The sequence below is a fragment of the Prionailurus bengalensis genome, chromosome C1 (assembly GCF_016509475.1).
Source record: "Prionailurus bengalensis isolate Pbe53 chromosome C1, Fcat_Pben_1.1_paternal_pri, whole genome shotgun sequence".
Lineage (NCBI taxonomy): Eukaryota > Metazoa > Chordata > Mammalia > Carnivora > Felidae > Prionailurus > Prionailurus bengalensis.
In genome coordinates this window covers 207,386,061-207,410,983 of record NC_057345.1, presented here as the reverse complement: position 1 = coordinate 207,410,983, position 24,923 = coordinate 207,386,061, and the positions used below count along the sequence as shown (strand labels likewise).

Genomic DNA, 24,923 nt, shown 5'->3' with positions numbered 1-24,923 from the left:
GAACTTGGTGGGTTAAAACAACAAATTTATTCTCTCACAGTTGGAAGCCAGAAGTCCAAAATCAGTTTCACTTGGCCAAAATCAAAGTGTCTGTAGACCCTCCAGGCCTGCTCCAGAGGTAAGGGAGAGTCCATCATTGTTTCTGGTGGCTGCTGGCATTCCTTGACTCATGGCTGCATCATCACAATCTCTGCTCTCACGGTTATACTGCCGGCCCCTCTGCTGTTTCTGTCAAATGTCCTTGTGCCTCCATCTTCAAATGATGCCTGTGATTGCATTTAGGGCCCATTCTGATAATCCAGGATAATCTCTCCATCCCCAAATCCTTAATCTGCAAATACTTTCCAGATGAGGTGACATTTACAGGGGCCAAGAGTTAGGACCTGATATCTTTGGGGGCCTCTATTCAGCCTATCACATTTAGGGTTGTCATAAAGTGGAAATCCGCTACTGATGGCAGAGGACTGAGCACAGTATCTGCCAGCAGACAGCACGGCCTAACCATCAGTTTGTCTCCTTTTCTAAAAATGTCTCTAAGACCCTGTGTCTTAAAGGGCTGCTGCAAGGCTCAAACCTAGAGTACAAGGGAGACTGTACGTAAGCGCGAAGACTGAAGCCCAAACTGCGGCCGGAGGGTTTCTCCAGATCCCACAGCTCAGATTTGCACATTTTTCTCCGTAGGCTGTCAGAGACCCCTCCCGCTCATCTTCTCACCTCCCCCGGGAGAGGATGCTCCACCTCCAGGCCCCGCCTCCGACGTGCCTCTCCTTGTGCCCCTCCCACTAGTTTGGCGTCCTCCGCCCATAGTGGGTTGGAGGCGTGAGGGCCTTTGCAATCTGCCTATTCTACTGCCTATCAAATCGTAGCACGTTGTCACCAATGTTGCCTCCTTTCTCAGCCTGCACGTTATTCATACCACGCATATGGATTTAGGGAGTTTAACTGTCGCAATTTACGTGCCTCCAGATGAAAAACGAGGCAGAAGCTGTTGGGAGCCGACTGGCAATATTGAAGGGAGCCCGCACAAGAGGGAGCCGGGTCCTACGTGCCTCGCGCGCTGAGCCCCGGCCGGTTCACCGCGCAGGCGCAGTAGATCCCGACTCGCCATGCCGACTGTCAGCGTGAAGCGGGATTTGCTCTTCCGAGCCCTGGGTCGGACCTACAGTAAGTGCCGGCGCCGTGGCCTGGCTTTGTGCCTCTGCTCCGAGGCTGGGACCCCCCCCCCCCCCAAAAAAAAAAGGGCTTCGTGGGAACGTTCACGCTGTCCGGCAGGTTTTGGCCTCGGGTGGTCCGGGTAGAGACGGGGATGCCTGGCGGTCGAAGCGGCCGGGCTGGACTGAAATAGCCTCTCCCAGCCTGCCTTGCCAGGGCTGGTGTTGCATCATTCGCACGTGCCGAGCTGGCCATGTCATTCGTTCAGCAGTCTCACATGGAGCATCTGTTGCGTGCTTCGTGTCAGGGGATAGAATAGGAATGAAGCTCTGGGTTGCATCCCGAGTGCAGCTAGTTGAGCGCGACAAGAAGAGCTCTGTAGGAACTCCATTTATGAGGGATTAGGGGGTAGAAGCTTGATCAGGAAGTGGTGGCATTCTATCTTACTTTATTAATGTTTTCTGAGCACCTGTTAGGTGCCAGGCGCTGTTCCTGGCGCTTTGGGAATACAGCGGTGCGCATGACACGTAAGGCCCCCGTTCACGTTCTGATGACGGAGGCAGACAATAATTAACCAGCACACTAATGAACTGATTCTGGATTATGTTAAAGGCTATCGGGGAAACAAAAATACTGTGCTAAGAACAACGTTAGATAGGATAGTAACACCTGAGACCTGAATGACGACGAGGAGTCTTTACCGGGCGGGCTCAGTCTTCATGCTACACTTGGTGTCTTTTTTAGTTCTGAAAACATCCCCATTTAGAAAAGGGAGGAAACAGTGAAAATTATCAGCGGCCATATGGTTGTAGCGGTTGAAATGATAGCTGTCTCTCCCCATAGTTATCAGCTTATATAAGGGCTGTGGCAACTGATTTGTGACAACTGTTTTTGGATTTTAAGGTTCAGTATAAGAGAGACCTAGTCGGTGTAACAGGTACTGCTGCCTAGAATGTTACCACGAAGATAGCTTTTAAAATGTTTCTAAAGTCGCACTTTTAGATACCACATATTCTTCAAGTATTATTCTTTGTCGGGTTCTGCCGTAAGTCCCTGAAAGTAGAGGTAATACTTTTTGACTTCTGAATTCAGCTCTAATTCCCTACACTGTTTTATTTTACAATGTGCTTATTTATATTTCTTAACCCGTTTTTCTAAACCATGTTCTTACTAATGGTATATGCCTGAATTATACACGGTGGTATGGGGCAAATATTTAAGACATTTGTGGTCAGTTACCACCCAAGTATCCATTTCTGAGAAAGTAAAAAATATCCTAGGTTTTTAAAATGGTGAGATTTGTAATCTATTTACATCTATCTGATTTCATAGATTCTCTAGTGACCCCTCCCATGTTTTTCTTATTGAAAGTGATCAGGCAAGCTTGATTTCAACTCTCCCCGATAAGTATCCATCAGCTAATGACTCAAATTTCAGTCAGAGGGGTGCCCGGGTGGCTCGGTTGAGTGTCCGACTCTTGATTTTGGCTCAGTTTATGATCTCGCAGGCCATGAGTTCGAGCCTTGCATCAGGGCTCCATGCTGACAGCGGAGAGCCTGCTTGGGATTCTCTCTCTACCCCCATCTCCTGTCCCTCCCCTGTGCATGCATGTGCTCTCGCACACTCTCTCTCTCTGAAAATAAGTTAAAAATAAATGAACTTACAATTTCAGTCATGAAGGTTGATGTTACTGAGGTGTACTTAAGGCAGGTTAGAAATACCAGTCAGTTTATATTTCCTGTATTTTTTCTTGAAACTTAATTGGGTTGAGGTCAAAGTTGGAAAAGCATGTTTAGCAAAGCATCTAGTTTGCAAGTAGAATGGGTCCATCTTGTTTCTTACCCTCTTTTTTTTTTTTTATTAGTCTTCCTCACTTTTTATTCTCAGATATTCAGTCTTTCGTATGCACATTCTATTTTTTTTCAGTCCTTCCAAGTTTTGCTTTTTGTCCTAAATTCCATTGTTTCTCCCTGTCACTGCCTTCACCATCTCTTTGCTTACCAAGGAGATTTCTCAAGCTGCTTTTGTTCTGGTCCTTTTCCTTCTCTGGGGCTGTTTTATCTCCTTAGTCTACCTTTTTATCACTTTTCTGCTCAGGTGTATTCCTTTTGCCACAGTTAACCTTTTCTTGTTAACTGGTTTATTGTCACCGTTCGGTTCTGCTCCTGCTCTGCCTTGGTGTGACTGCTGACGGGACTGTCAGAGCCACCTGTATATGTCCTACAAACCTCTAAGGGGTAGTCACTTAGATGTGTCGTTTTGTTAGAATTATGAATCACAATTTTGTTCTTGTTTCGAAGCACGTGAAATACAGAGGAGAGGAATAAAACAAATTATACAATGAGGCATTGAAAGATGCAGTGTTCTAACGGTTCTAAACTAAATGGTTACTGATCAAATTGTTTTCTATTGCTGCATAATAAATTACCCCCTACATTAGCAGCTTAAGATGGTCGTGTGTTTTATGGTTTCTGAGGGTCCAGGAGTGAGGAGTGGCTCAGTTGGGTGGTTCTGGCTCTGGATGTCTCATTATGTTGTCCTAAGGGTGCCAGGTCTGTAGTCCTCTCTCCAGGCCTAACTGGGGTTGGAGAATCTAATTCCAAGTTCACTCAAGTGGTTGTTGGCAGGCCTCTGTTCTTTGCACATGTTTGGCCAGAGACTTCAGTGCCTCTTGCTAGGACTGCTTGCAATATGGTGGCTTGTTTGTCCCAGAGCGAGAGGTCCCAAGAGAGCAGGTGATTGAGTGTTCAGAGTGATAGAAGCACATGTCAGAAGTGACATGCCATCCCTTCTCATATTCTTTAGGTCACACAGACCATTTCACAGTGTGGAAGGTGACTACACAAGAGTATGAATACCAGGAGGCGGGTAGTTTTGGAGGCTGACTGCCAGTCTGCCCTCTGCCCCCTCCCCCCATGGTGATTCATGCTCCTCCCCCATACAAAACGTACTCACCCCTTCCCAAGGATTCCAGAAGTGTTATCCCATTACAGCAGCATCTCAAAATCCAGAATCTCCTCTAAATCACGGCCTGGTGTGGATGAGGCTCTTCAGGTGTAGTTTCTTAAGTACAGCTGCTTGAATATAGTTTCTCTTGGTCTCAGAGACTAAAGAGATGATCTGCCCAGCCGACAACTAACATCCATCGGGGAGACAGGCATAGGAGGACCGCTATAAACATTCCTCGTCAAAGGGGAACATGGGAGACACATTCTGAAATTGAACTGGCACGTGTTCGACTCTCTTGATGAGGTCTCAAGGCCTAGGATCCTTCTCCATGGCTTTCAGCCCTACCCTCTGGGCTCTTGGCTGCGCTCTCTGAGTGATCCTTATTTTTATGGGGGAAAGAAAGCACGTGTCTTACATCCGATTAGTTCTCTCTACTACTTGCCAATAGCCTTTTGGCGGTTCAGAGACTTCATTTTGTCCTCTCTCTGTCCCTTTCAGCTCAAGCTTGTAATGTTTCTGCCTATATATTTCTTTTAAAAACTTTGTGGGTCTTCAGTGAGTTTTGTTAGTTTCCGTTTCATTAGTGAGAAGCCATCGCACTCACAAATTTCTGAAATAAGGTGTTTTGTACCTTGGGTTTGTACTAATACAGGACCCTTGATTAAGCTCAGTTGTGTGACTGAACTTGTGAGGCACACCCTTAATTGATAGTGCCTTTTTTCTGAATGAATAGTACCTTTGATCTTTTTGAGTCTTAAGAGTTTACAGTCATATCCTTGATTTCATCTTTGGACCATGCTTTCCTGGCAATGCTCTGGATTTACTGTTTGCTCAGAAGTCATTTCTTTATTTTAGTACCATTTTACACCTTAGGAGACTGTGAATTTTTAAAACTGTCAAGTCCTGGCTCCTTTTTAATGGCCTTTACTTTGTCTCTTCTCTCATAAACAGCAAGAAAAAAAACCAAGCGACACCTACAGCACTGGTTGGGAATCTTAGTTACATCGCCTAGTTGAGTAGGTACATTTTCTACAGTCTGCATAACCGGGTAATAGCATTGCTAAACTTTTGCCTTTACATAAAAAGGATTCCCCTTTGCCAGTTTCTAGTAACACTGCCTCAGGTTCCTCCATATCCTCACCTGTATCCTATTAAAGACTATGAGGCTTCTTGTTACAGGCACTTGAGGTTTTGATTTACACTTGCCTCAAAGCCTACCTCCTGGTTCCAAAGCCATATTCCCACGTTTTCCCCGTTTTGTTTTGGCATCACTCCACTTCCAGGGACTGAAGTCTGTATTCTCTATCGCTGCATAACGAATTACCTCAGTATGCAGTACTGTAAAACAAGTGGTGGTTATTTCCCAGTTATGTTGTGCGTGTGTGTGTGTGTGTGTGTTTAATTTTAGTTAACATGCAGTGCAATAGTGATTCATCACTTAACACACAACACCCAGTACTCATCACAAGTGTCTTCCTTGGTACCCATCACCGGTCTAGCCCATCTCCCTATTTCACAGTTTTTTGAGAGAGGGATGGAGGAGTGGCTGAGCTGGGGGGTTCTAGCTCTGGGTCTCTGACCAGGTTGCCGGCAGGATGTCAGCTGGGCCTGCAGTCGTCTCCATCCAGGCTTGGCTGCCTAAAGAGTATGCTCCCGGGATCACTCATGTGATTGCTTCAGACCTCAGTCTACACAGAACATCCGTTGTTCTTCGCCCCAGTTAACGGTATCCACACGGGAGACCTGGGGGTCCTAGACTCTTCCTGCTCTCACCTCCCGCCTCCCATCCAGTCACTGAGCCGTGCAGATCCTGCTTCTTTGACCTTTCCCACGTTCTTCCTTCCTCATACCCACCGCCACTCCTTTAGTCAGGCCCTCGCTGTGCCTCACTTGTACTGTTAGGGAAACCTCCCTGCTCCAATCCATCCACCACCTTGCTGCCGTGCTTTAAAGTGCAGATCTGATCCTGCTTTTGCCCAGCGCAAAATCCTTCCGTGTAACCCCCACCGCCTGCAGGCAGGACAGAGCAAGTCCCTTGGCATGTTGTGAGTTCTTTTACTTGTTGGGTCGAATTTCTTCCTGACCGGAACCTTAGGCTTCATCCATATTGAACTTTTCCAAATTTGCCATGCTCTTGTCCCACTCCTCACGGTCTCTGCCTGATGAACTCATCCTTTCTGTGAAGCCTTAGCCGACTTTAAGGGGATAAGAACCTTCTTCGTGCCACCTCCGTACCTTGCACTTAACTATATTTACGCATCTGATTTCTTTATAGACGAGTAAGTAGTAGGAATTGTTTTGTTTTTGTAGCCTTGGCACCTGGTATAGCCACCTGCCACGTAGTAGGTTCTTGTAAATGTTGAACTGAAGTTCATTGTCAAGATCAGAATCTTCAGACCAGCTTTTCACTAGAATATACTGGTAATGACGGTTTGTGTTCAATTTTTGAGAACAAGAAAGTCCCTCAAAATGCTGTATGAGGTAGTAGAGTGATGTAGAATGTAACTAAGGAAGAGAACCGTTAATTGTTGCAGACCTAATACGTTTTAGGGTGCTGTGGCAGGTCTGTTACCTGCATAATAATGTTGAAAACTTTCCCAGAGTTCCTGCTATAAATAAATGGCTGTAAAATGCTACTTTATGGATGAGGTCTAGGAGTCAGGAAGTTTACATAAGGTGCCAGTTCTTAGAACCAGGAAGTGGAGTCGTCAAACTCTGGCCGAGCTAGCCGGGCCGCAAGGCCTCAGGATTTTAAAGGATAGGACTTACGTGACATTATCCCATTGTGTTGGATCTGTGTTTCAGAGCCCACTTTACATTTGATCCCTACCCAAACTTCCCAGTGCAGGTAACCTAATTCTCTAGTTGATATTAAATGACTCAGCCCTTAAATAGTCATTTGTTTTTAATATTTTTTTTTGTCACTTTTGGTTTTTTTTTTTTAATTTTTTTTTTCAACGTTTATTTTTTTGGGGACAGAGAGAGACAGAGCATGAACGGGTGAGGGGCAGAGAGAGAGGAAGACACAGAATCGGAAACAGGCTCCAGGCTCTGAGCCATCAGCCCAGAGCCTGACGCGGGGCTTGAACTCACAGACCGCGAGATCGTGACCTGGCTGAAGTCGGACGCTTAACCGACTGCGCCACCCAGGCGCCCCTCACTTTTGATTTTAAAATGGTGCTGATGTCTGATATTTCATATGCTTGGTGAAAGGCAGTTTTAAAAGAAAATGCAGTTTATGTACTACTCACATTTAAGCTGAACAAATTAAAATTAGCAATCTCCTTTTTTTTTCCAGCTGACGAAGAATTTGATGAACTGTGTTTTGAATTTGGTCTGGAACTTGATGAAATTGTATGTATTGAATATTTTTTCAATAGTTTGTGTATAAGCGCATTTTGCAGAGGCCTACTGTATTTTGTTACCTTATGGTTAGACTGACATGGAATATTTGTGGGCTATGGTGATTGCTGTGTTCTTGGTGTTAAGGGGCTAAGCTTCAGTTCTAAGAGAGTCTGTTGCTTTCTTTAAAATCTCAGAGAGGGTTTCCATGTTACGTTGTCACCTAAAGTTATTGGGCTAATGCTGGGGAGACGGATAGACCATCTCGAGTAACCCCAGAATGAAGGTGTGCTCCTTTGCAGTGTGGTGCCTTTTTATAAATTATGGAAAGAGGCCTGGGGAGCGATGGAAACGTTACTTTAGCCAGAGTTTATGTCTCACTGGCCTGTGGTTCCCCCTACTTCTCTTCCTCTGCCCTACCGTACCTTCCTCTCTTCCTGTGTAACCAATATTAATTCATTCCTTACTCGTTACTGTATACATTGGCCTTGTAAAATGATCTTCTGTTTTTTGAAGGGCTGCCTGTAAAAATCATTATGAAGCACATCCCTAGTCTTTCAATTATTAAATAATTATTAAATTAGTATAATATTAAAAAAACATCAAATATTACTATAATATTAAAATATTGAAAATTAGATAACATATTTGCAAAATATATTACTCATGATCATGTAATAGACATTGTATTTATAACTAAAATGATTTAATATTTCTCTTGTAATTAGTGTTATTTTTTCTTACACCTTTTATCTTCTTGATCTCTGCAGTGTTACAACACTGTGAGGCTAAATCTTTAGGCTGACATAGTGTAAATTGATTTGCCTTGTTTTTTCTGCTGCTTTAACTGATGTTACAGGAAACCTTTGTTTTGTTAATGAGCATCTCTTTGCTTGAAGTTGACTGAGATTTTTCTGTTAAATTGCTGTGATAATTACACTTGGCTTATGTTTGAGGCTGTGTGATATCTAAGCATTGGACTGGATATCAGAGAATCTGAGTAATAGGTTAAGCTCCCACATTCACTAGCTGGGTAACCACTGACAATTAAATTACATCGCTTCTCTGGGCCTTCTTCTCATGTGTGAAATAAGGGCTGGACTATACGATTGATGTAGACCCCTTCCAGCTCTGAAATTTCTGTGGTCTTTGATTTCAGTAAGATTTTTATTAGCCCTCACAGACCCAGTCTTCACATACAGTCCTAGCATGATCTGAGATCCTGAAATGAAAGATTTAAGCTGGTGTCTTTTTTGCAAAGGGGGTAGGCCTTTTTTCTGTAATTCAGAGGTCTTCATTTCTCTGCTTCCCACATTTTCTCCCCTTTTTCATAAGGGTCTTTTCTGAAATGCCACATCTCCTATGATGGGGGAGATAAGAACGCAACATGAAAGGAGGCAGAGGGAGGAGGAAGAATTAGAATTTAAATAGAGCTCGATCAAAGGGGGTCAATGAAATTGCTGTTTATTTTTTAAATTGAAGTATAATTAACATGCAGTATCTTATTTCAGGTGTACACCATAGTAATTCTTACCTTTCTTGACAGTGGTTTATCTTTAAGAATATCTGTTACTGGGGCACCTGGGTGGCTCAGTCGGTTAATCGTCTGACTTGATTTCAGCTCAGGTCATGATCTCCCGGTTCGTGAGTTCAAGCCCCACATCAGGCTCCATGCTATCCGTGAGGTGCCTGCTTAGGATTCTCTCTCTCTCTCTGTCTCTCTCTTTCTCCATCTCTCTCTCTCTCTGCCCCTCTCCCACTTGCTCTCTCAAAATAAATAAACTAAAAAAAAATTTAAATCTGTTATTATCTGCTGTAATGTGGCATTTGAGATATTCTAAGCTTTTGGCCACTGTATTAAAATTATTTTAGTGGTATTTCTTCTCTCTTCTCTCTCTTGGTTGCCTTATTCTTGCTGCTCCATACCTTTTCTGTCATTAGATTGCTTCCCGTTGTGTCTGTAATCTCTTCTCATTTGTACCACAGCTTCTCATCGCTTCATACTTTTTTGTTTTTGTTTTTTTTATTTTATTTTTTTGAAAATATTTTTATTTATTTTTGAGACAGAAAGAGACAGAGCGTGAGCAGGGGAGGGGCAGAGAGAGAGGGAGACACAGATTCTGAAGGAGGCTCCAGGCTCTGAGCTGCCAGCACAGAGCCCAACGCGGGGCTTGAACTCACACAAACTGTGAGATCATGACCTGAGCTGAAGGTCGGATGCTTAACCGACTGAGCCACCCAGGTGCCCCTGTTTGTTTTTTTGGTTTTTTTTTTTAATATTACTCTCATTCACATGGGTGCCTACTGGATTTAGCTTTGAGAGTCATTATAAGCCCTATTTCTTTTACTTGGTGAATCATCTTGACTTTGCCTCTTTGGCACTTTTCGTTGTTGTTGCCCTCCGTGCTTGGTGATGGTGTATTTTCTTTTAAATCCAGGGTGGGGAAACTTTTTTTGTAAAGGGCCAGATAGTAGCCTTGTAGGTGGTGTAGTCTCTGTCACAACTCAGCTGTTGCAGTATGTAAGTCACAATAGGTGAGATGTAAACAGATGGTCCTGGTGATGTTCCATTAAAACTTTACTTACAAAAACAGGTGGCAGGCATGATAATGGCCAGTGGGCCATAGTTTGCTGACCCTTGCTTCAGATGAATTAGTGCTGTTCTGAATGACTGAGGATGCTAGATGTCAGAACTCCGCAAAAATTGGAGTATTTTCTGGTGCTGTGATTGTAACACTTAATACTTTTATTTTTGTTGCAAATATAATAAACACATTTTACTGCCGAAAAGAACATGTATAATGTCGTTACTACTTTATAGCACTGATTACTACTTTTTCAGAAGAGTTAACATTTATTTCACTTTATTTTTTGGGGCTTGTTTTAGACTTCTGAGAAAGAAATCATAAGTAAGGAACAAGGTAATGAAAAGGCGGAGGGAGCCTCTGATGTTGTTCTTTACAAAATTGATGTCCCTGCCAATAGATATGATCTTCTTTGTTTGGAAGGATTGGTTCGAGGACTTCAAGTCTTCAAAGAAAGGTAAGAAAATGTTTAGTAAATACTTTGGTAAGTTAGGTTTCTTTTGCCTGTCATTATTAGCAACCTTGTTTAAGTCTTCAGAAAAAGACTTGCGGGACAGGTACACAGCATTGGGGCTGCATAAAGAGAGGCTTGGAGAGTAAGATTCATGCAGATTATAGCCATCTGAAAATTTGCATATTGGGTCCTAGCCTTTTATTTTGGGAACATATTTAAAACTGGAGTGGCTAATGATTTTATGGTTTCTTAAAATTTTTAGTGGGTTCATGTGAATTTCCTCAGTAATTCAGTTGAAGTAGACGTTGGGAGGAAAGTAGAGGTGTCAAACCTTGATACGCTGTTTGCTTAAGAACTCTAAGAAGACTCAGGAGTGGAGCTTCCTAACTGGAAAACTGAGGGTCTTGTGATGGCTGTCTGACCGTGGGCAAGTTAATTGGCCTCTCTGATGTTAGTCTCCTAGTTTAGGATGGATATTTTTAAGTCCCCTTCCAACTACTCATGTAATGAATACAGAAAGTAATGAATATACAAAGTGAAAAAGAGGTGAAACAGTAAGCTACCAAAAATAATTATTTTTGGTTTTGATTACGTATGTATTATTTGGTTAGCTGCAAAAGAATAAGAGCCTCTGGCCGGTGGGCTAGATTCTACAACTGTGAGGTTTCAGATGACTGATGGGTGTGGGTGAAAGGGTGATGATGAGGCATTTGGTTTAGATGGTTAAAATTTGGAGGGTGACTCCATTCATTCTCTCTGCATGACAGATCCTCTTATTTTAGGATCAGGGATGATCCCTTAGAGTGCATTTTCCAAATCTGCTTAATTAGAATTTTCTACTCTTAGCAGGCACCTCATGTGATACTTACGATCAGACAAAATTAGGAGAGTGACTTGCTGCTCAGAGTGTGGTCTGTGGACCAGCGTACTCTCTCTCACCTGAGAGTTGTCAGAACTGCAGAATCTCAGCCTGTCCTCAAGACCTGTTGAATCACTCTGTGGTTTAACAAATTCCCCACTTGACTATAAGCGTGTTAAGGTTTGAGAAGTACTGATTAAAACAGTAGTTCCCAATCTCTTATAAGAATTACCTGGACTGTGCCTTCAAAATATACCATTTACCAGGCCTTTCCTTGAATATCCTGATTCAGTACATCCAGATGGAACCAGGCAATCTGTATTTTTTTTAAAGTTTGTTTATTTTGGCAGAGCTATAGTGTGTGCACGTGAGCAGAAGTGGGGAAGGGGCAGAGAGAGAGAGAGAGAGAGAGAGAGAACTCCAAGCAGGCTCCCTGCTGTCAGTGTGGAGCCTGATGTGGGGCTTGAACTCATGAACCATGAGATCATGACCTGAGCTGAAACCCAGAGTTGGATGCTCAATCGACAGAGCCACCTAGGCTCCCCAGGCAATTTTTTTTTAAACGTTTTTTTTTTCAGTGTTTGTTTTTGAGAGAGAGAATGTGTGGAGGAGGGTCAGAGAGGAAAACAGAGGATCCGAAGTGGGAGAGGTGCTGACAGCAGACAGCCTGATACGGGGCTCAGACTCACGGACTGTGAGATCACGACCTGAGCCCAGGTCAGACGGTTAACTGACTGAGCCACCCAGGGGCCCCAGCAATCTGTATTTTTAATAAACCCTATTTTTCCTAGAGGTTCAGAATCTCATGGTTGGAATAAAGCTTAAAGGTTATTGAATCTAGTCCTTCAGCTGATGTATATGCCCCCCTCACCCCCCCCCCCCATGGTTGCTTAGTGTTTTCTAGCCTCTGCTGATCCTGCATTAGTAGGGCTCCCCTGTATCTAGGGCATCCTATACCATTTTTGGACCACTTTAAATGTTAGAAAGTTTGCTTTTTGTTTTGATATTCAGCCTAAATTTGATTTTCTTTAACTTCAGCCAGTTGTCCTAGATCTATTCATTTTATATACTTTTACACAGACTACAGCTGATAAAATGGTTTGGTGAAAAATGGGCAAGTTTGTTTTAATTGCCTTTTAGGATAAAGGCTCCAGTGTATAAACGGGTAACACCTAATGGAGAAATCCAGAAATTGATCATCACAGAGGAGGTAATAAAGATAAATTCTTATTTTCCTTCTTAAAAAATTTCTTTGGTGTATATATTTATAAGGTGGGGAGGAAAATGAAACAAAGCTGACCCCCTGCCAAATATAATTTTCTTTGATCATTTGCTAAAAATGGACATATATTTAGCCTCTAGCTCTTAAAAACTGTCAGTTTGTTCCCTTTCATTTCTCAGGAACAGCAAAGCGTCGGTTTTCCTGAATAATTTTGGAAAATAACACCCATGTGTTTATTTAAAGTACTTTGAGATATAATTGTTTAAGTTGTGATGCATTAATAAAATTTACAGAAACTTTGAGGGGACATCACCTTGGTAAAAACATCAACTATGAGAAAACTACTTAAAAACACTAATTTTTTCTCAGTTATTTAGTAAATTTTCAGAAATTTTGCTGACATGTAAATTCCATGAGAATGACGACTTTGTCTCTTGTCACCACTCTATCTTGGATTGAATGAATATATGAATATACATGTTATATTCATATATGAATATATGAATATACGTGTTTGCGAATTTGTGGTAGTATCGAGAGTGCAGCTAACTTTGTTTTACAAGACGTTATTACAAAGAAAGGCCCTAGTCTGGACTCTATCTAACGGCCTGATGCACTGCAGACAGCAAGAATACGCCCTTATGCTGTGGCTGCGGTTCTCCGGAATATCAAGTTCACTAAAGATCGATACGACAGCTTCATTGAACTTCAGGAGAAACTACATCAGAACATTTGCAGGTTTGTCGTTGCATCTTCTGTCCTCCTTACCTTCCTCTGTCCCTTCCCCCCTCTTTTTCCTTTTTACCCTTTTCTCTCTCTCTCTCTCTACCCCCCCTTCCCTCCCTCCTTCCTTTCTTCTTCAGATTTTTTCAAAGCGTTTCTAAATTAATCTGTGAGTAACAAGTTTAAATTTGCTTAGCTAAATTGCAATCAGTTTAAATTTTACCAGACAGCTATATGTTACTGCTTATAAACTGTGCATAGATGGAGAAACAAGAGCTCTGTTGGGAAAACTGTATGGAGAAGAAATACCTAGTCCTAGAGATTTCCTTGGTTTTTATGTTTGTGTTATTGTTGTTTGGTTCAAATTCTTAGTAGTACATTATACTACTAAATGTTAAATGGTGGTAATTTGAAGTATGACCTGTCATTTTAAAATGGAAAAAGTGGAGCGCCTGGGTGGCGCAGTCGGTTAGGTGTCCGACTTCAGCCAGGTCACGATCTCGCGGTCCGTGAGTTCGAGCCCCGCGGCGGGCTCTGGGCTGATGGCTCGGAGCCTGGAGCCTGTTTCCGATTCTGTGTCTCCCTCTCTCTCTGCCCCTCCCCCGTTCATGCTCTGTCTCTCTCTGTCCCAAAAATAAATAAAAAACGTTGAAAAAAAAAATAAAATGGAAAAAGTTTGGCTTGATGTCTCTTCTTGAGTATAATTATAAATTTGACAGATGAAACTTGAGACTTCTAAGTAACTGAATTTTCTTACTTATTGGACATTACTGTTCATCATTTCCCATGTGCTCCTTTAGCGCAGTGATCTTCAAACCTGTATAATTCCTGAACTCCTAAAGGTCAAGGAAGGTAACAGTGGGAGTCTTTGAACTAACTTCAGCATGTAAAAAATCCTAATGGAAGTAAATGGTATATTTATGGGTAAAATCAAGCTTTAGCTAACATAGCAAGGTTTTTTTGTATTGGTCCTGAAATATATCAGCATATCTCATGCTGATCAAAAGGTATGATTAACAGTTACAGATGTCTTGACTAAAAATAGAAAAATTTATTAATTGTGGTAATTGCAGTTTGGTAAACTGGAGACTAGAAGAGGCTTTTGTGTAAGTGATGGGGAAGGGGTGGAGGGGACCCTGGATGTTTTCTTCTGGGATGAAGTGTTTTAAAAATAAAACATCAGTAGGTCTCTATTTCCAGAAACATCTTTGTTTATGTGGTAAAAGAAACTTTTTCAGTTTCTCAATATTCCCAGTTCTGCTGTAAAAATAGTCTGTGTGTTAGCTTGTTAATGTCATTATTAAGCAAAACAATGAGAATTTAAATATCTCAAATGAACAAAACAAAAGATTTCTGACCAGCATAGGTATAGCTAGTAAGTGGTTGAGCCCGATTATATGTTCTGGACATACTTTATTTGAAGAATCTATTTTTAACTAAATTGGAAGGCATTTATTTCCTCACTTAATTCAGCTTTAACTTCTCTTTATGTGGTATTTCTGGGAATCCTGAGCTTTTTCTACGGGGAGAAATAAACTACATCCTGATACTCTGGTGTGCCAGTGTCCTTACCTGTCACTAAATCTTAATTAACCTCCTGCATGGGCTTTGGAAACTTTTTTCCAAGAAATACACTCATCTCATTTACGTTATCAAATGTATTGGCATAAAGTGGTTCACGATGTTTTCTTAGAGAGAGAGAGAGTGTGTGTGGAGGAGGGGCAGACGGGGGAGAGAGAATGTACCAAGCCGAGATGGGGCTTGAGCTGAGGTGGGGCTGATCTCACGAATAAGGAGGTCATGACCTGAGGGGAAATCCAGAGTAGCTTAACCCACTGAGCCTCCCAGGTGCCCCTCTTAATGTCTGTAGTGATACCACCTTCTCATTCCTGTCTGTTCCCTTGCTCACTGTGGCTGGAGGATCGATCGTATTGATCTAAAAAACCCAGCTTTTGGTTTTATTGACTTTTTCCCTCTTTGATTAGGTTCTGTGTAGGGCAAACTGCTAATCCGGAGGCAAGACCTTTCTGTCTACTTGACCCCTTCCCACAGGAAACAGGTTTTTGGTCTGCATGGACACTGTTCTTCCGATAGTTCTTTCTCTGTCCTCGAGTAACTTCCTCACGTGTGTGCGCTGATCAGTACTCAGCGGAACCCTTGAGGGGGTTCCTCTGCAGATGTGCAGGATTCTGATAGCCCTGTCCACTTCAGTACTGTTTCCGGTCAACTCCAGCAGTCTTGGTCTCCCCAGACTCCCCGTTACGTCTCTTCAACTCAGGAGTCTGCTGATCTCCAACCCTGTCCCCCTTCCCTGCCTTACAGCGTGGAAACCCCTCGAGGCAGTCAGCCGGGCAGTCGTGGGGCTCCCTTCATTGATTTGCTGTCTGTCAGGGATTGCCTTCACTGCCTCATGTCCAGGGCCACCCATGAAACAGTTTCCTGTATTTTGCCCCTTTTGTGGTTTCAGGCAAGAGTGTAAATCTAGTCTGTTACTCCATCTTGGCCGGAAGTGTCCAGTGAATTTTTACCTTTTTCATCTCTAGAATCCATTTGGTTTCTTAAACAAACAAAACTTTTTTTTTTTTTTTTTTGGAGAGAGAAACCGTGTACGTGCAGGGGAGGTGCAGAGAGAGAGGGAGACAGAATCCAAAGCAGGCCCTAGGCTCCGAGCTAACAGCAGACCCCTAAGTGGGGCTCTAACTCACTGACCATGGGATCATGATCCAAGCCGAAGTCAGATGCTCAACCCACTGAGCCACCCAGGTGCCCCCTCTTGGCTTCTTCTTAAGTGTTTCTTTCTTTCTTTTTTTTTTAATTTTTTTTGCTGTTATTTCCTTTTCTGCTCCTTATGTGCATATTTTCCCCATAATTCTTGAACATTTTTTATGGTAGGAGCTTTAAAATTTGCATGGTGATTTGACAGTCTGGGTCATCTTAGCATTGGTTTTTACAGACTGGTTTTTTGTCTAGAGTAGGAGTCCCATTTCCCTGTCTTTTGATTGCACATAGAATGTTATGTTATGGGTAAGGTTCTTGATTTTCTCTGAGGAGTGATTTTGTCTTGCCAGCAAAGACTTTTGAATACTTAGACTCAGATTCAAAACACTTAGCTAGGCGAGACCTCTGCAGTTGGCAACCACTGAATTTCCCACTCTGTTCTTTCAGCTCTCCCCTGCTTTTTCAGGGCAAGACTTTACAATTTTTGCCAGTATGATAGGGAAATCTTGATTTCTAACTTCTTTTTAGGTTGCATATTTTCATATATCTGGGATAGATTTTGTGTCTTAAGGGGTGTCCTACTCCAGTTTTACACATTGTCCTGTATTTTCTTTTGAATAATTTTTGTAGTTCCTTCTGTGAGTGTATGTGTGTTTATCTCTTGTTTTTCCAAATGCATAGCTCTTTGATTCATATGGAATTTATTTTTTTCTGATGGGTTTGAAATCGAAATTTAGTGACCTTTTGTGGGGATACTCTTAGGATTAAGGAATCATTACTATCTTAAAAAAACACACACGGGCGCCTGGGTGGCTCAGTCGGTTGGGCGGCCGACTTCGGCTCAGGTCATGATCTCACGGTCCGTGAGTTCGAGCCCCGCGTCGGGCTCTGTGCTGACAGCTCAGAGCCTGGAGCCTGTTTCAGATTCTGTGTCTCCCTCTCTCTGACCTTCCCCCGTTCATGCTCTGTCTCTCTCTGTCTCAAAAATAAATAAACGTTAAAAAAAAAAAAATTAAAAAAAAAACCCCACACACATGGACCTTCTTACACATGGATTTGAGTTAATGTATCTAAACTTACAGAACTGTGTATTACAACCTGTGATATTTCTGGAGTTACTATCTTCCGGAAGCACATAACTCGAGTAAAGTAACACTTCTTTGTGCTTGTTAACAGTTTTATTTCTTAAATTTCTTGTTACCTGTCTTGAAGGATGACCAAGATTTATTTCTTACAACTTTTGAAAACTATTTCACAGGTCGTGTAATGTGGACCTTCATAAAATCCTTGATTGCCAATGCATTTTATCTAGTGTGTATATGCACTTATACATAAATACTAAAATATATTTGTATTTCCCTCTAAAACTAATTTTAAGAAGTCTTAAGAATGGCATACATTTTGACCAAGTTTCTTTTTGAATTGTCTTTCAGAGCTAAGTTTGTGACACTGTGTGCTAAGACTGTAGGCCTTTAGATTCTAAATTAGTATTAATATTGTTCCTGGCTCTGTTTTATATTCCTGTTTCTATTTCTTTCTCTCCTAATCTTAACTTGCTATAAATTCCTAAAATTTCCTTAAATCCTTTGCACATAAACTGTAGAACAAATGAAATTAATACCTTCTGAACTTCCCTTGCACATTAAATTTTAAGTGTAATTCACAGTTCTTTAATTTTTTCCCTTATTGAAGTCATACAGCTTTGTGACAGAAAATTAAGGAAAATATAGAAAAACCAAAAAAACACAGCAGTTTGGTAGTTTATTCTAATGAAACATTTGTTCACTTGAAGACCCAAAGAGGAGTTAAAAGAAAAAGGGAGTGTTCACTAATGTCCTAGTTAACACAGTACTTGGGAGAGCACTGCAGCAAGGAGTCTATTCTGGCTCCTGGAATGTGTTTTAAGTAGCTTTACAATTTCTCATTACTTTGGATGGCTGTGAGAATTTGTTCATTATACTCTTCTAAACTTGCCTTGTAATAACAGGCTATTTTAGGGAAGTGTCAAAAATCGTTTTGTTAAAACGTCTGTTAGCTCCCGAATATCTGCTTTGGACTATTAGAACTTGTTTTGTCTGTCCTCTCCCTCTTTTCTCTCAACATTTAGGAAAAGAGCCTTGGTTGCTATTGGTACCCATGATTTGGACACTTTGTCAGGCCCTTTTACTTACACTGCAAAGCGACCTTCGGATATCAAATTCAAGCCTCTAAATAAGACCAAGGAGTATACAGCCTGTGAATTGATGAACATATACAAGGTAGATTGTTTTTTTTATCTTATGCAATAGCTCTCCATAAATCAAGAAAATTCCTTTAATGTCTGGTCTTGGAATAGGGAGATGTAAATGACTACTTTTAATTTTTATTTTTTTTAATTATTTTTTTTTTCAACATTTATTTATTTTTGGGACAGAGAGAGACAGAGCATGAATGGGGGAGGGGCAGAGAGAGAGGGAGACACAGAATCGGAAACAGGCTCCAGGCTCTGAGCCGTCAGCCCAGAGCCTGACGCGGGGCTCGAACTCACGGGCCGCGAGATCGTGACCTGGCTGAAGTTGGACGCTTAACCGACTGCGCCACCCAGGCGCCCCTTAATTTTTATTTAAAAAAAATATTTTAAATGAGTCCTTTTAAAAAACTGTGTCTTAGCTCCATCCACGAGCTACTGATTCCTTTGATCTAGAGTGTGGCCTGGGCATATTTTTGTTACTTTTTTAACCTCTTGGTGATTTTAATCTACAGCTAGAATTGAGAACCAATGCAGTGGAATATGCCACATTGTGATATTCCTGTCCAGGTATAATTAAACCTCATGAGAATACGAAGAATAAGATTAAGCTAGTTTTTTGTGAGAAACAATATTACAATGTATCTACCTCCTACTGTTTAGCATTTTAGGTTCCAGCACTTAAAATCATTTAGTAGTCACTTTAAATGGCATTTGAAAAATAAAAGTAGTAGGTATCATTCAGAAAAAGCAGCTCTTATCCTTGGCCTGATTGGCCAGTGATTTCCTTCCTGTTGAGGTAGTTTTGTGATGGTTTGTGTTTTGCTTGAGACCATTCAGGCTTGCAAATCTGTTTTCAGTCTTGAAAAATGGCCAGGCTGTGTTCTCATCTCTCTTCTGTTGGAGAGGAGGTATACAAGGCTATTGAGATATTTATATTAGCAAATCAAATCTAGAACTTTCTCTCATTTGGGACCGTTTTATTATTTTTCTGTGCTAGATAGGTGTGTAAACTAATTCATAATTTGGCTTACTTTTTTTCAGACTGACAACCACCTTAAACATTACTTACATATCATTGAAAATAAACCCCTGTTCCCAGTTATCTATGATAGCAACGGTGTCGTCCTTTCAATGCCTCCAATCATCAATGGTGAGTTGTTTCTTGAGCCTCAGGGTTTTTTGTTTGTTTTCTGTTTTTTGGGTTTTTTTCTGTTTTATCCTTCAATATTTCTGCAGAATTGAACTTTAGACTTCGCTGAATCAAATCAAATCTTCATCTGGAATCTCAGAATTTTGTAGATTTCATTGTAATGGTTTTTATTTAATAAACGTTTTACTGGTGTTTTTATATAACAAAAAAAATTTTTTTTTAACGTTTATTTTTTGATAGCATGAGAAGGGCAGAGAGACAGACAGAGGATCTGAAGCGGGCTATGCACGGACAGCAGTGAGCCCAGTGCCGGGTTCAAACTCATGTACCGTGAGACCATGACCTGAGCAGAAGTCGGATGCTCAATCGACTGAGCCACCCAGGCGCCCCTTTAATTTTATTTATTTATTTATTTATTTATTTTTTTTTTTTTTAATTTTTTTTCAACATTTATTTATTTTTGGGACAGAGACAGAGCATGAACGGGGGAGGGGCAGAGAGAGAGGGAGACACAGAATCGGAAACAGGCTCCAGGCTCTGAGCCATCAGCCCAGAGCCTGACGCAGGGCTCGAACTCACGGACCGCGAGATCGTGACCTGGCTGAAGTCGGACGTTTAACCGACTGTGCCACCCAGGCGCCCCTAATTTTATTTTTTTTAGTGTTAATTTATTTTTGAGAGAGAGAGAGACAGATGGAGCATGAGTGGGGGAGGGGCAGAGAGAGAGAGGGAGAGAGAGAGAGAGAGAGAGAGAGAGGGAGGGAGAGAGAGAGAGAATCGCCAGCAGGCTGTCAGTGTGGAGCCCCACTCAGGGCTCAAACCCAGGAACTGCGAAGTCGTGACATGAGCTGAAGTCAGACACTCAACTGACTGAGCTCCCGCCAGGGTCCTCCAGTATATAACGTTTAAATGTGTAAATATTGGTACATAGGTACTTATTGATGCCAGTCTCTGGATTCTGTCCTCTTCTTCCAGAGGGTGTTGATATTTTGGTTTTAGCCTGTGATTTGCTTGGTTAAGCTCAAATTCTGTCTAACCTGCTATTTTTTTTTTTCCCCAATATATGAAATTTATTGTCAAATTGGTTTCCATACAACACCCAGTGCTCATCCCAAAAGGTGCCCTCCTCAATACCCATCACCCACCCCCCCTCCCTCCAACCCCCCCATCAACCCTCAGTTTGTTCTCAGTTTTTAAGAGTCTCTTATGTTTTGGCTCTCTCCCACTCTAACCTCTTTTTTTTTTTTTTTTTTTTTTCCCCTTCCCCTCCCCCATGGGTTTCTGTTAAGTTTCTCAGGATCCACATAAGAGTGAAACCATATGGTATCTGTCTTTCTCTGTATGGCTTATTTCACTTAGCATCACACTCTCCAGTTCCATCGACGTTGCTACAAAGGGCCAAATTTCATTCTTTCTCATTGCCACGTAGTACTCCATTGTGTATATAAACCACAATTTCTTTATCCATTCATCAGTAACCTGCTATTTTATAGTTAAAACTTTTAAGCTGAATTTCGGCCCTCTTTTTCTCAGTCCTGAGGGCTTGTTTGATGAGGCAACTTGAATGTATTCACAAAATTTAATGACCTCAGAGCCGTAGATGTTACCCTTTTGGAGAGGAGAAGGTTTAGTTGATTCATGATGAGAAGAGTTTGTTGTCCTTGAGGTCTTGGACTTGAGCTGTTACAGTGGTTCAGAACCTGAGCTTCAGAGTAGCCGGACTGAGACCATATCATAGCCTTGCTGCTTCATGGATTGGGGTCAGGGTCAAGGAGCTCAAGCTCTGAGTGTTTGTTCTGCCTGCAGTTCCGGCACAGGGTTGTGGTGAAGGTGCCGGCAGAGTAGCTGGTGGGCTGAATGCACTTAGTGACAGCTGGTTACTGTTTTGATGCACCTGCTTGCAGTGGGGGCTTAAAATAAAAGTTGCATTTTCACCTTACCTCTGAGATATCAGTTTATATCGTGTCCTAATTGAAAATGTCATTCCTGTGTTGGAGAGCTTTTGTAGTGCACCTGTATTTCTGAAACTGATTGTTTTTGTTACCTTGTGTTGCAGGAAATCATTCCAAAATAACTGTAAATACTCGAAATGTATTTATTGAATGCACAGGAACGGACTTTACTAAGGTAAGTGGAACAGATTCCACTTTTATACTGTCGGACAGGACAGATTTTATTTCTGGCCAAGGCTATATGGCTGAACTACAAGTGTTGATTTCGTAGATGGGAACATACTTCAGAAATTTAGAAAATTAGAAAACTGTAGATGTTCTGTACTTGGTAATGGTGTGTTCATTTAATCAACAAACCTTTAATGAGTACTTCTGTCTTTCCAGTGCTGTGAATTTAATGAGGTACAAGTTTCTTGACTTTAAGGAACTCATTCTGGTGGGAGAATTAGCCGTATACCTAACTGTAAAATTGAGAAATGGAATAAAGTGTTGTATAACTTGTTTGTTTTAGTTGGCTTAATTTAAATGCTGAGTAATTTGGTGCCTTGTGTACCTGGTAATAAGTTTTTAAAAATGAACTGGCTATAAAGAAGCATTATTTAGCAAGTTGACAAAGGGCATGTGCATGTGATGATACCTAGAGTATGTAGAATACTAGTTCGGTCACTTTTAGTAAATACGTATATTAGATTGCTGTGAAACACTCCCCCACCCCCGATTTCTTTACACGGGTTAAGTAAGGCCTAAGGTGAGGTGACAGGTAAGCAAATTGGGAAAGATAAGCTTGAACGGCAGGAGAAGCCTGGCCTGTAGAAAAAGGGCAGATAAATGGCATCTAATACATCTTAACAGGATTGGACACCACTGTAAGGTATTTCATTTATAACTTTTATGGGCCATAGTTGCCGTCAGAAATCCTAGAGTGATAATGGCTTACACTATTTACCGAGTCAAAAGAATTCATACGTCAGCAGACCTTTAGGTAGCTTTCCTAAATCTTACATTTAAACAGTGAAGGGTATGTAAAAGCAAAGCCTATATCCCAATAAGTTTACTGTATTTTTTTCTGAGAATATTTTTCCAGTTAAAAACTTTAAGAAATCTGTATGGCCCTTGCAGTATGCCAGGCATTGCTCTCACATTAAAACATTTAATCTTCATAATAACCAGATGAGACTGTAGGAATTTTACTGTCTCCATGTAACAGATGAAGATGGTGAACTACAGAGATGGTAAGGAACTGGCCCAAAGTCCGGTTACTAGTGAGTGGTTGAGCCAGGAGTCGGGTGCCTGGCTGCAGAGATCTAGGACACTGATGAGGTTTACCCCCAGACCTAGCCGTTTGTCTCCCTTGGAACTTGGTGAACCCAAGGGGGAGGGCCGGGGGAAGTGGATGATTTGTTTCAGTCATGGATTGTTAACTCTCAGAGAACTGAATAAATGCAGACCACCTGAAGGTACGGCTAGGCCTACTTTAGCTCACAAGCTCTTATTCCAATCCTTTTTAGAATGTATATATAAAGTCTCATTTTTAGATGTTTGAGGACTAAATTAAATTTTCACTTCCATCTGAGTGAAGAGAGAATATATCTGTAGATTACAATATTTGTCTTTTCCTTTTTTTTTTTTTTTTGCAGGCAAAAATAGTTCTCGATGTTATTGTCACCATGTTCAGTGAATATTGTGAGAATCCGTTCATGTAAGTTCATTTGACACCTTTATTGACAGCCTGTTCTGAAGGCAAAGCAGTGAGGCCTTGTGTTAGACATAAAGATGAAAAACGTGGCTCTGGTGATTACAATATATCCGGTCTTTGCGGGGGCTAAGATCCGAACATAAATGTATAAAATAAAAAGTGATAAGTACTTTAAAATAAATTTCAGTGACGTTCTGGCTGTAAGGGCAGGTTATTGCCAGCTGAGGCACCTGGGCAGACCTCGTGGAGGCAACGAAATTTAAGCTGTGTTTAAGGATCGTTGGATTTGAGGATGTAAACATGGAGGGGCAGCTGAGGAACAGCTAAACAAGTAGGGAAGCACGTAGGAGAGCAAAGCATTTATCCTCTATGTATCACTAAGATCTCTGTATTTTTTTCCAGAGCCTATTGTTGGCTTAGGCAACATTTAAACGGCCCTTGCTGCGTATCAGCATCATTGTTCATTCAAGTTTTCATCATAATTCAGAATAGCTGCATCACTGCAGAGCCCACGCCCGAAATCGCGCGGCAGTGCCAGTTTTGTTGCTTGATGCGCCCCTGAGCGGTTGCGTAGCCAGCTTTCGTGGTGTAACACAGCACCCTGGTGAAGGCTGGAGTGTGTGCGTCCGTGTTGGCGGGGAGCCCACAGGGGAAGCGTGCTTTGCAGCACCGAGAAGAGAACGTCAGGCGTGTGCTGCCCCAGGAGAGATGGGAGCCACGGGGAGTGCAACAGCAGGGGGGCGGCGAACGCAGGGGGATTAATCCAGGCGGCAGTGTTGGAACGTGAATGGATTGAATGTGTTGAGGCTACTGTTACAGGCCGAGTGAGAGACTTGTGAGCCATACGTTCATTTCTAGACTCCCTGCCTTTTTTTTTTTTAAGTGTTTTATTTCTGGCTTTCTCTTTTTTTTTTTTCTAAGGGTTGAAGCCGCTGAGGTAGTTTTTCCTAATGGAAAATCGTACATCTTTCCAGTAAGTATTTAAGAAGTGGACTTGATAACACAGGTGGTAACAATAATGGTGCTAGAGTGCTCGTTGTATGTCCACCCACATGCCAGGCACTATACCATGTGCATTACATGGACATAATCACATCGACCCTGTGAAGGTGGGTGCTGTTATTATGCCCTTTCCCAGATGGAGTTAGAGACCTTCAGATGTTAAATAGCTTGCCTCTTGCTGTTAAGTGGTAGAGCTGTGTGACAGTTGGGCTTCAGCCACCAGCTCCGTTATGTGACCACAGTACGTGGCCAGAATTCCTCTGATTTCTTCTAGGAGCTAGTTAACTGGGTAATTTATAGTCTGACCCCTTTTAAGATAACTCAGCCCTCCAAGCCTAATTAATCTGTTCACGTTTGAGTTAACAGTTGCTAAAGGCTATCACTGTAACTAAAAATTCCGAATGTATTAGCAGGACTAAGGAATAAGCACGATTATTGTCCAGACGTAGGATCTTAGTAAAAGAAAAAGAAATCTAAACCAACATTATTCTTAACTGACTGGGTTTTTTTCTTCCCCTAAGATGGTTTTATAAATAAAGATGACCATTCCCACACATGACTGTATTAGTCATTTAGTTGTGGTTATGATTCAGTGAGGCCATTCTTTAAGCTCTTTTTCTTTGGAATTTTCACTATTCTTCCGTCACTTAAAAAGTGGATCACAGCCTGGAATAGTTTCTACTATTTAAATAGCTTTTAAAGTAGATGAAACCTGCTGAGGTCAGAACACCCCGTCCTGAAAACAGTAATTTAGCATCCTATTTTATTCTAGAATATTGATGATAATTCAAAATAAACGTATAACTATAGAAAATGTTGAAATTATGGGCAGTATCAGTTAAAAATTTTTAGTGGCTGTTAGCTTTTGTTCTATAATTAACTGATATCT

The 24,923-nt window shown here is 41.6% G+C and overlaps 1 protein-coding gene across 1 annotated transcript in view; it reads left to right on the top strand.

The window, feature by feature from the left end:
- The first annotated feature begins 922 nt into the window (after nt 1-922).
- FARSB (phenylalanyl-tRNA synthetase subunit beta) overlaps nt 923-24,923 on the top strand; it is a 73,524-nt gene continuing 49,523 nt past the window's right edge. The window contains exons 1-10 of the mRNA XM_043577966.1: nt 923-1,164; nt 7,400-7,455; nt 10,331-10,485; nt 12,482-12,551; nt 13,186-13,301; nt 18,112-18,262; nt 19,276-19,384; nt 21,441-21,511; nt 22,974-23,035; nt 23,954-24,005. Of these exons, the coding sequence (XP_043433901.1) occupies nt 1,107-1,164; nt 7,400-7,455; nt 10,331-10,485; nt 12,482-12,551; nt 13,186-13,301; nt 18,112-18,262; nt 19,276-19,384; nt 21,441-21,511; nt 22,974-23,035; nt 23,954-24,005 (900 nt within the window). The 5' untranslated portion in view covers nt 923-1,106. The remainder of the gene's footprint in view (nt 1,165-7,399; nt 7,456-10,330; nt 10,486-12,481; nt 12,552-13,185; nt 13,302-18,111; nt 18,263-19,275; nt 19,385-21,440; nt 21,512-22,973; nt 23,036-23,953; nt 24,006-24,923) is intronic.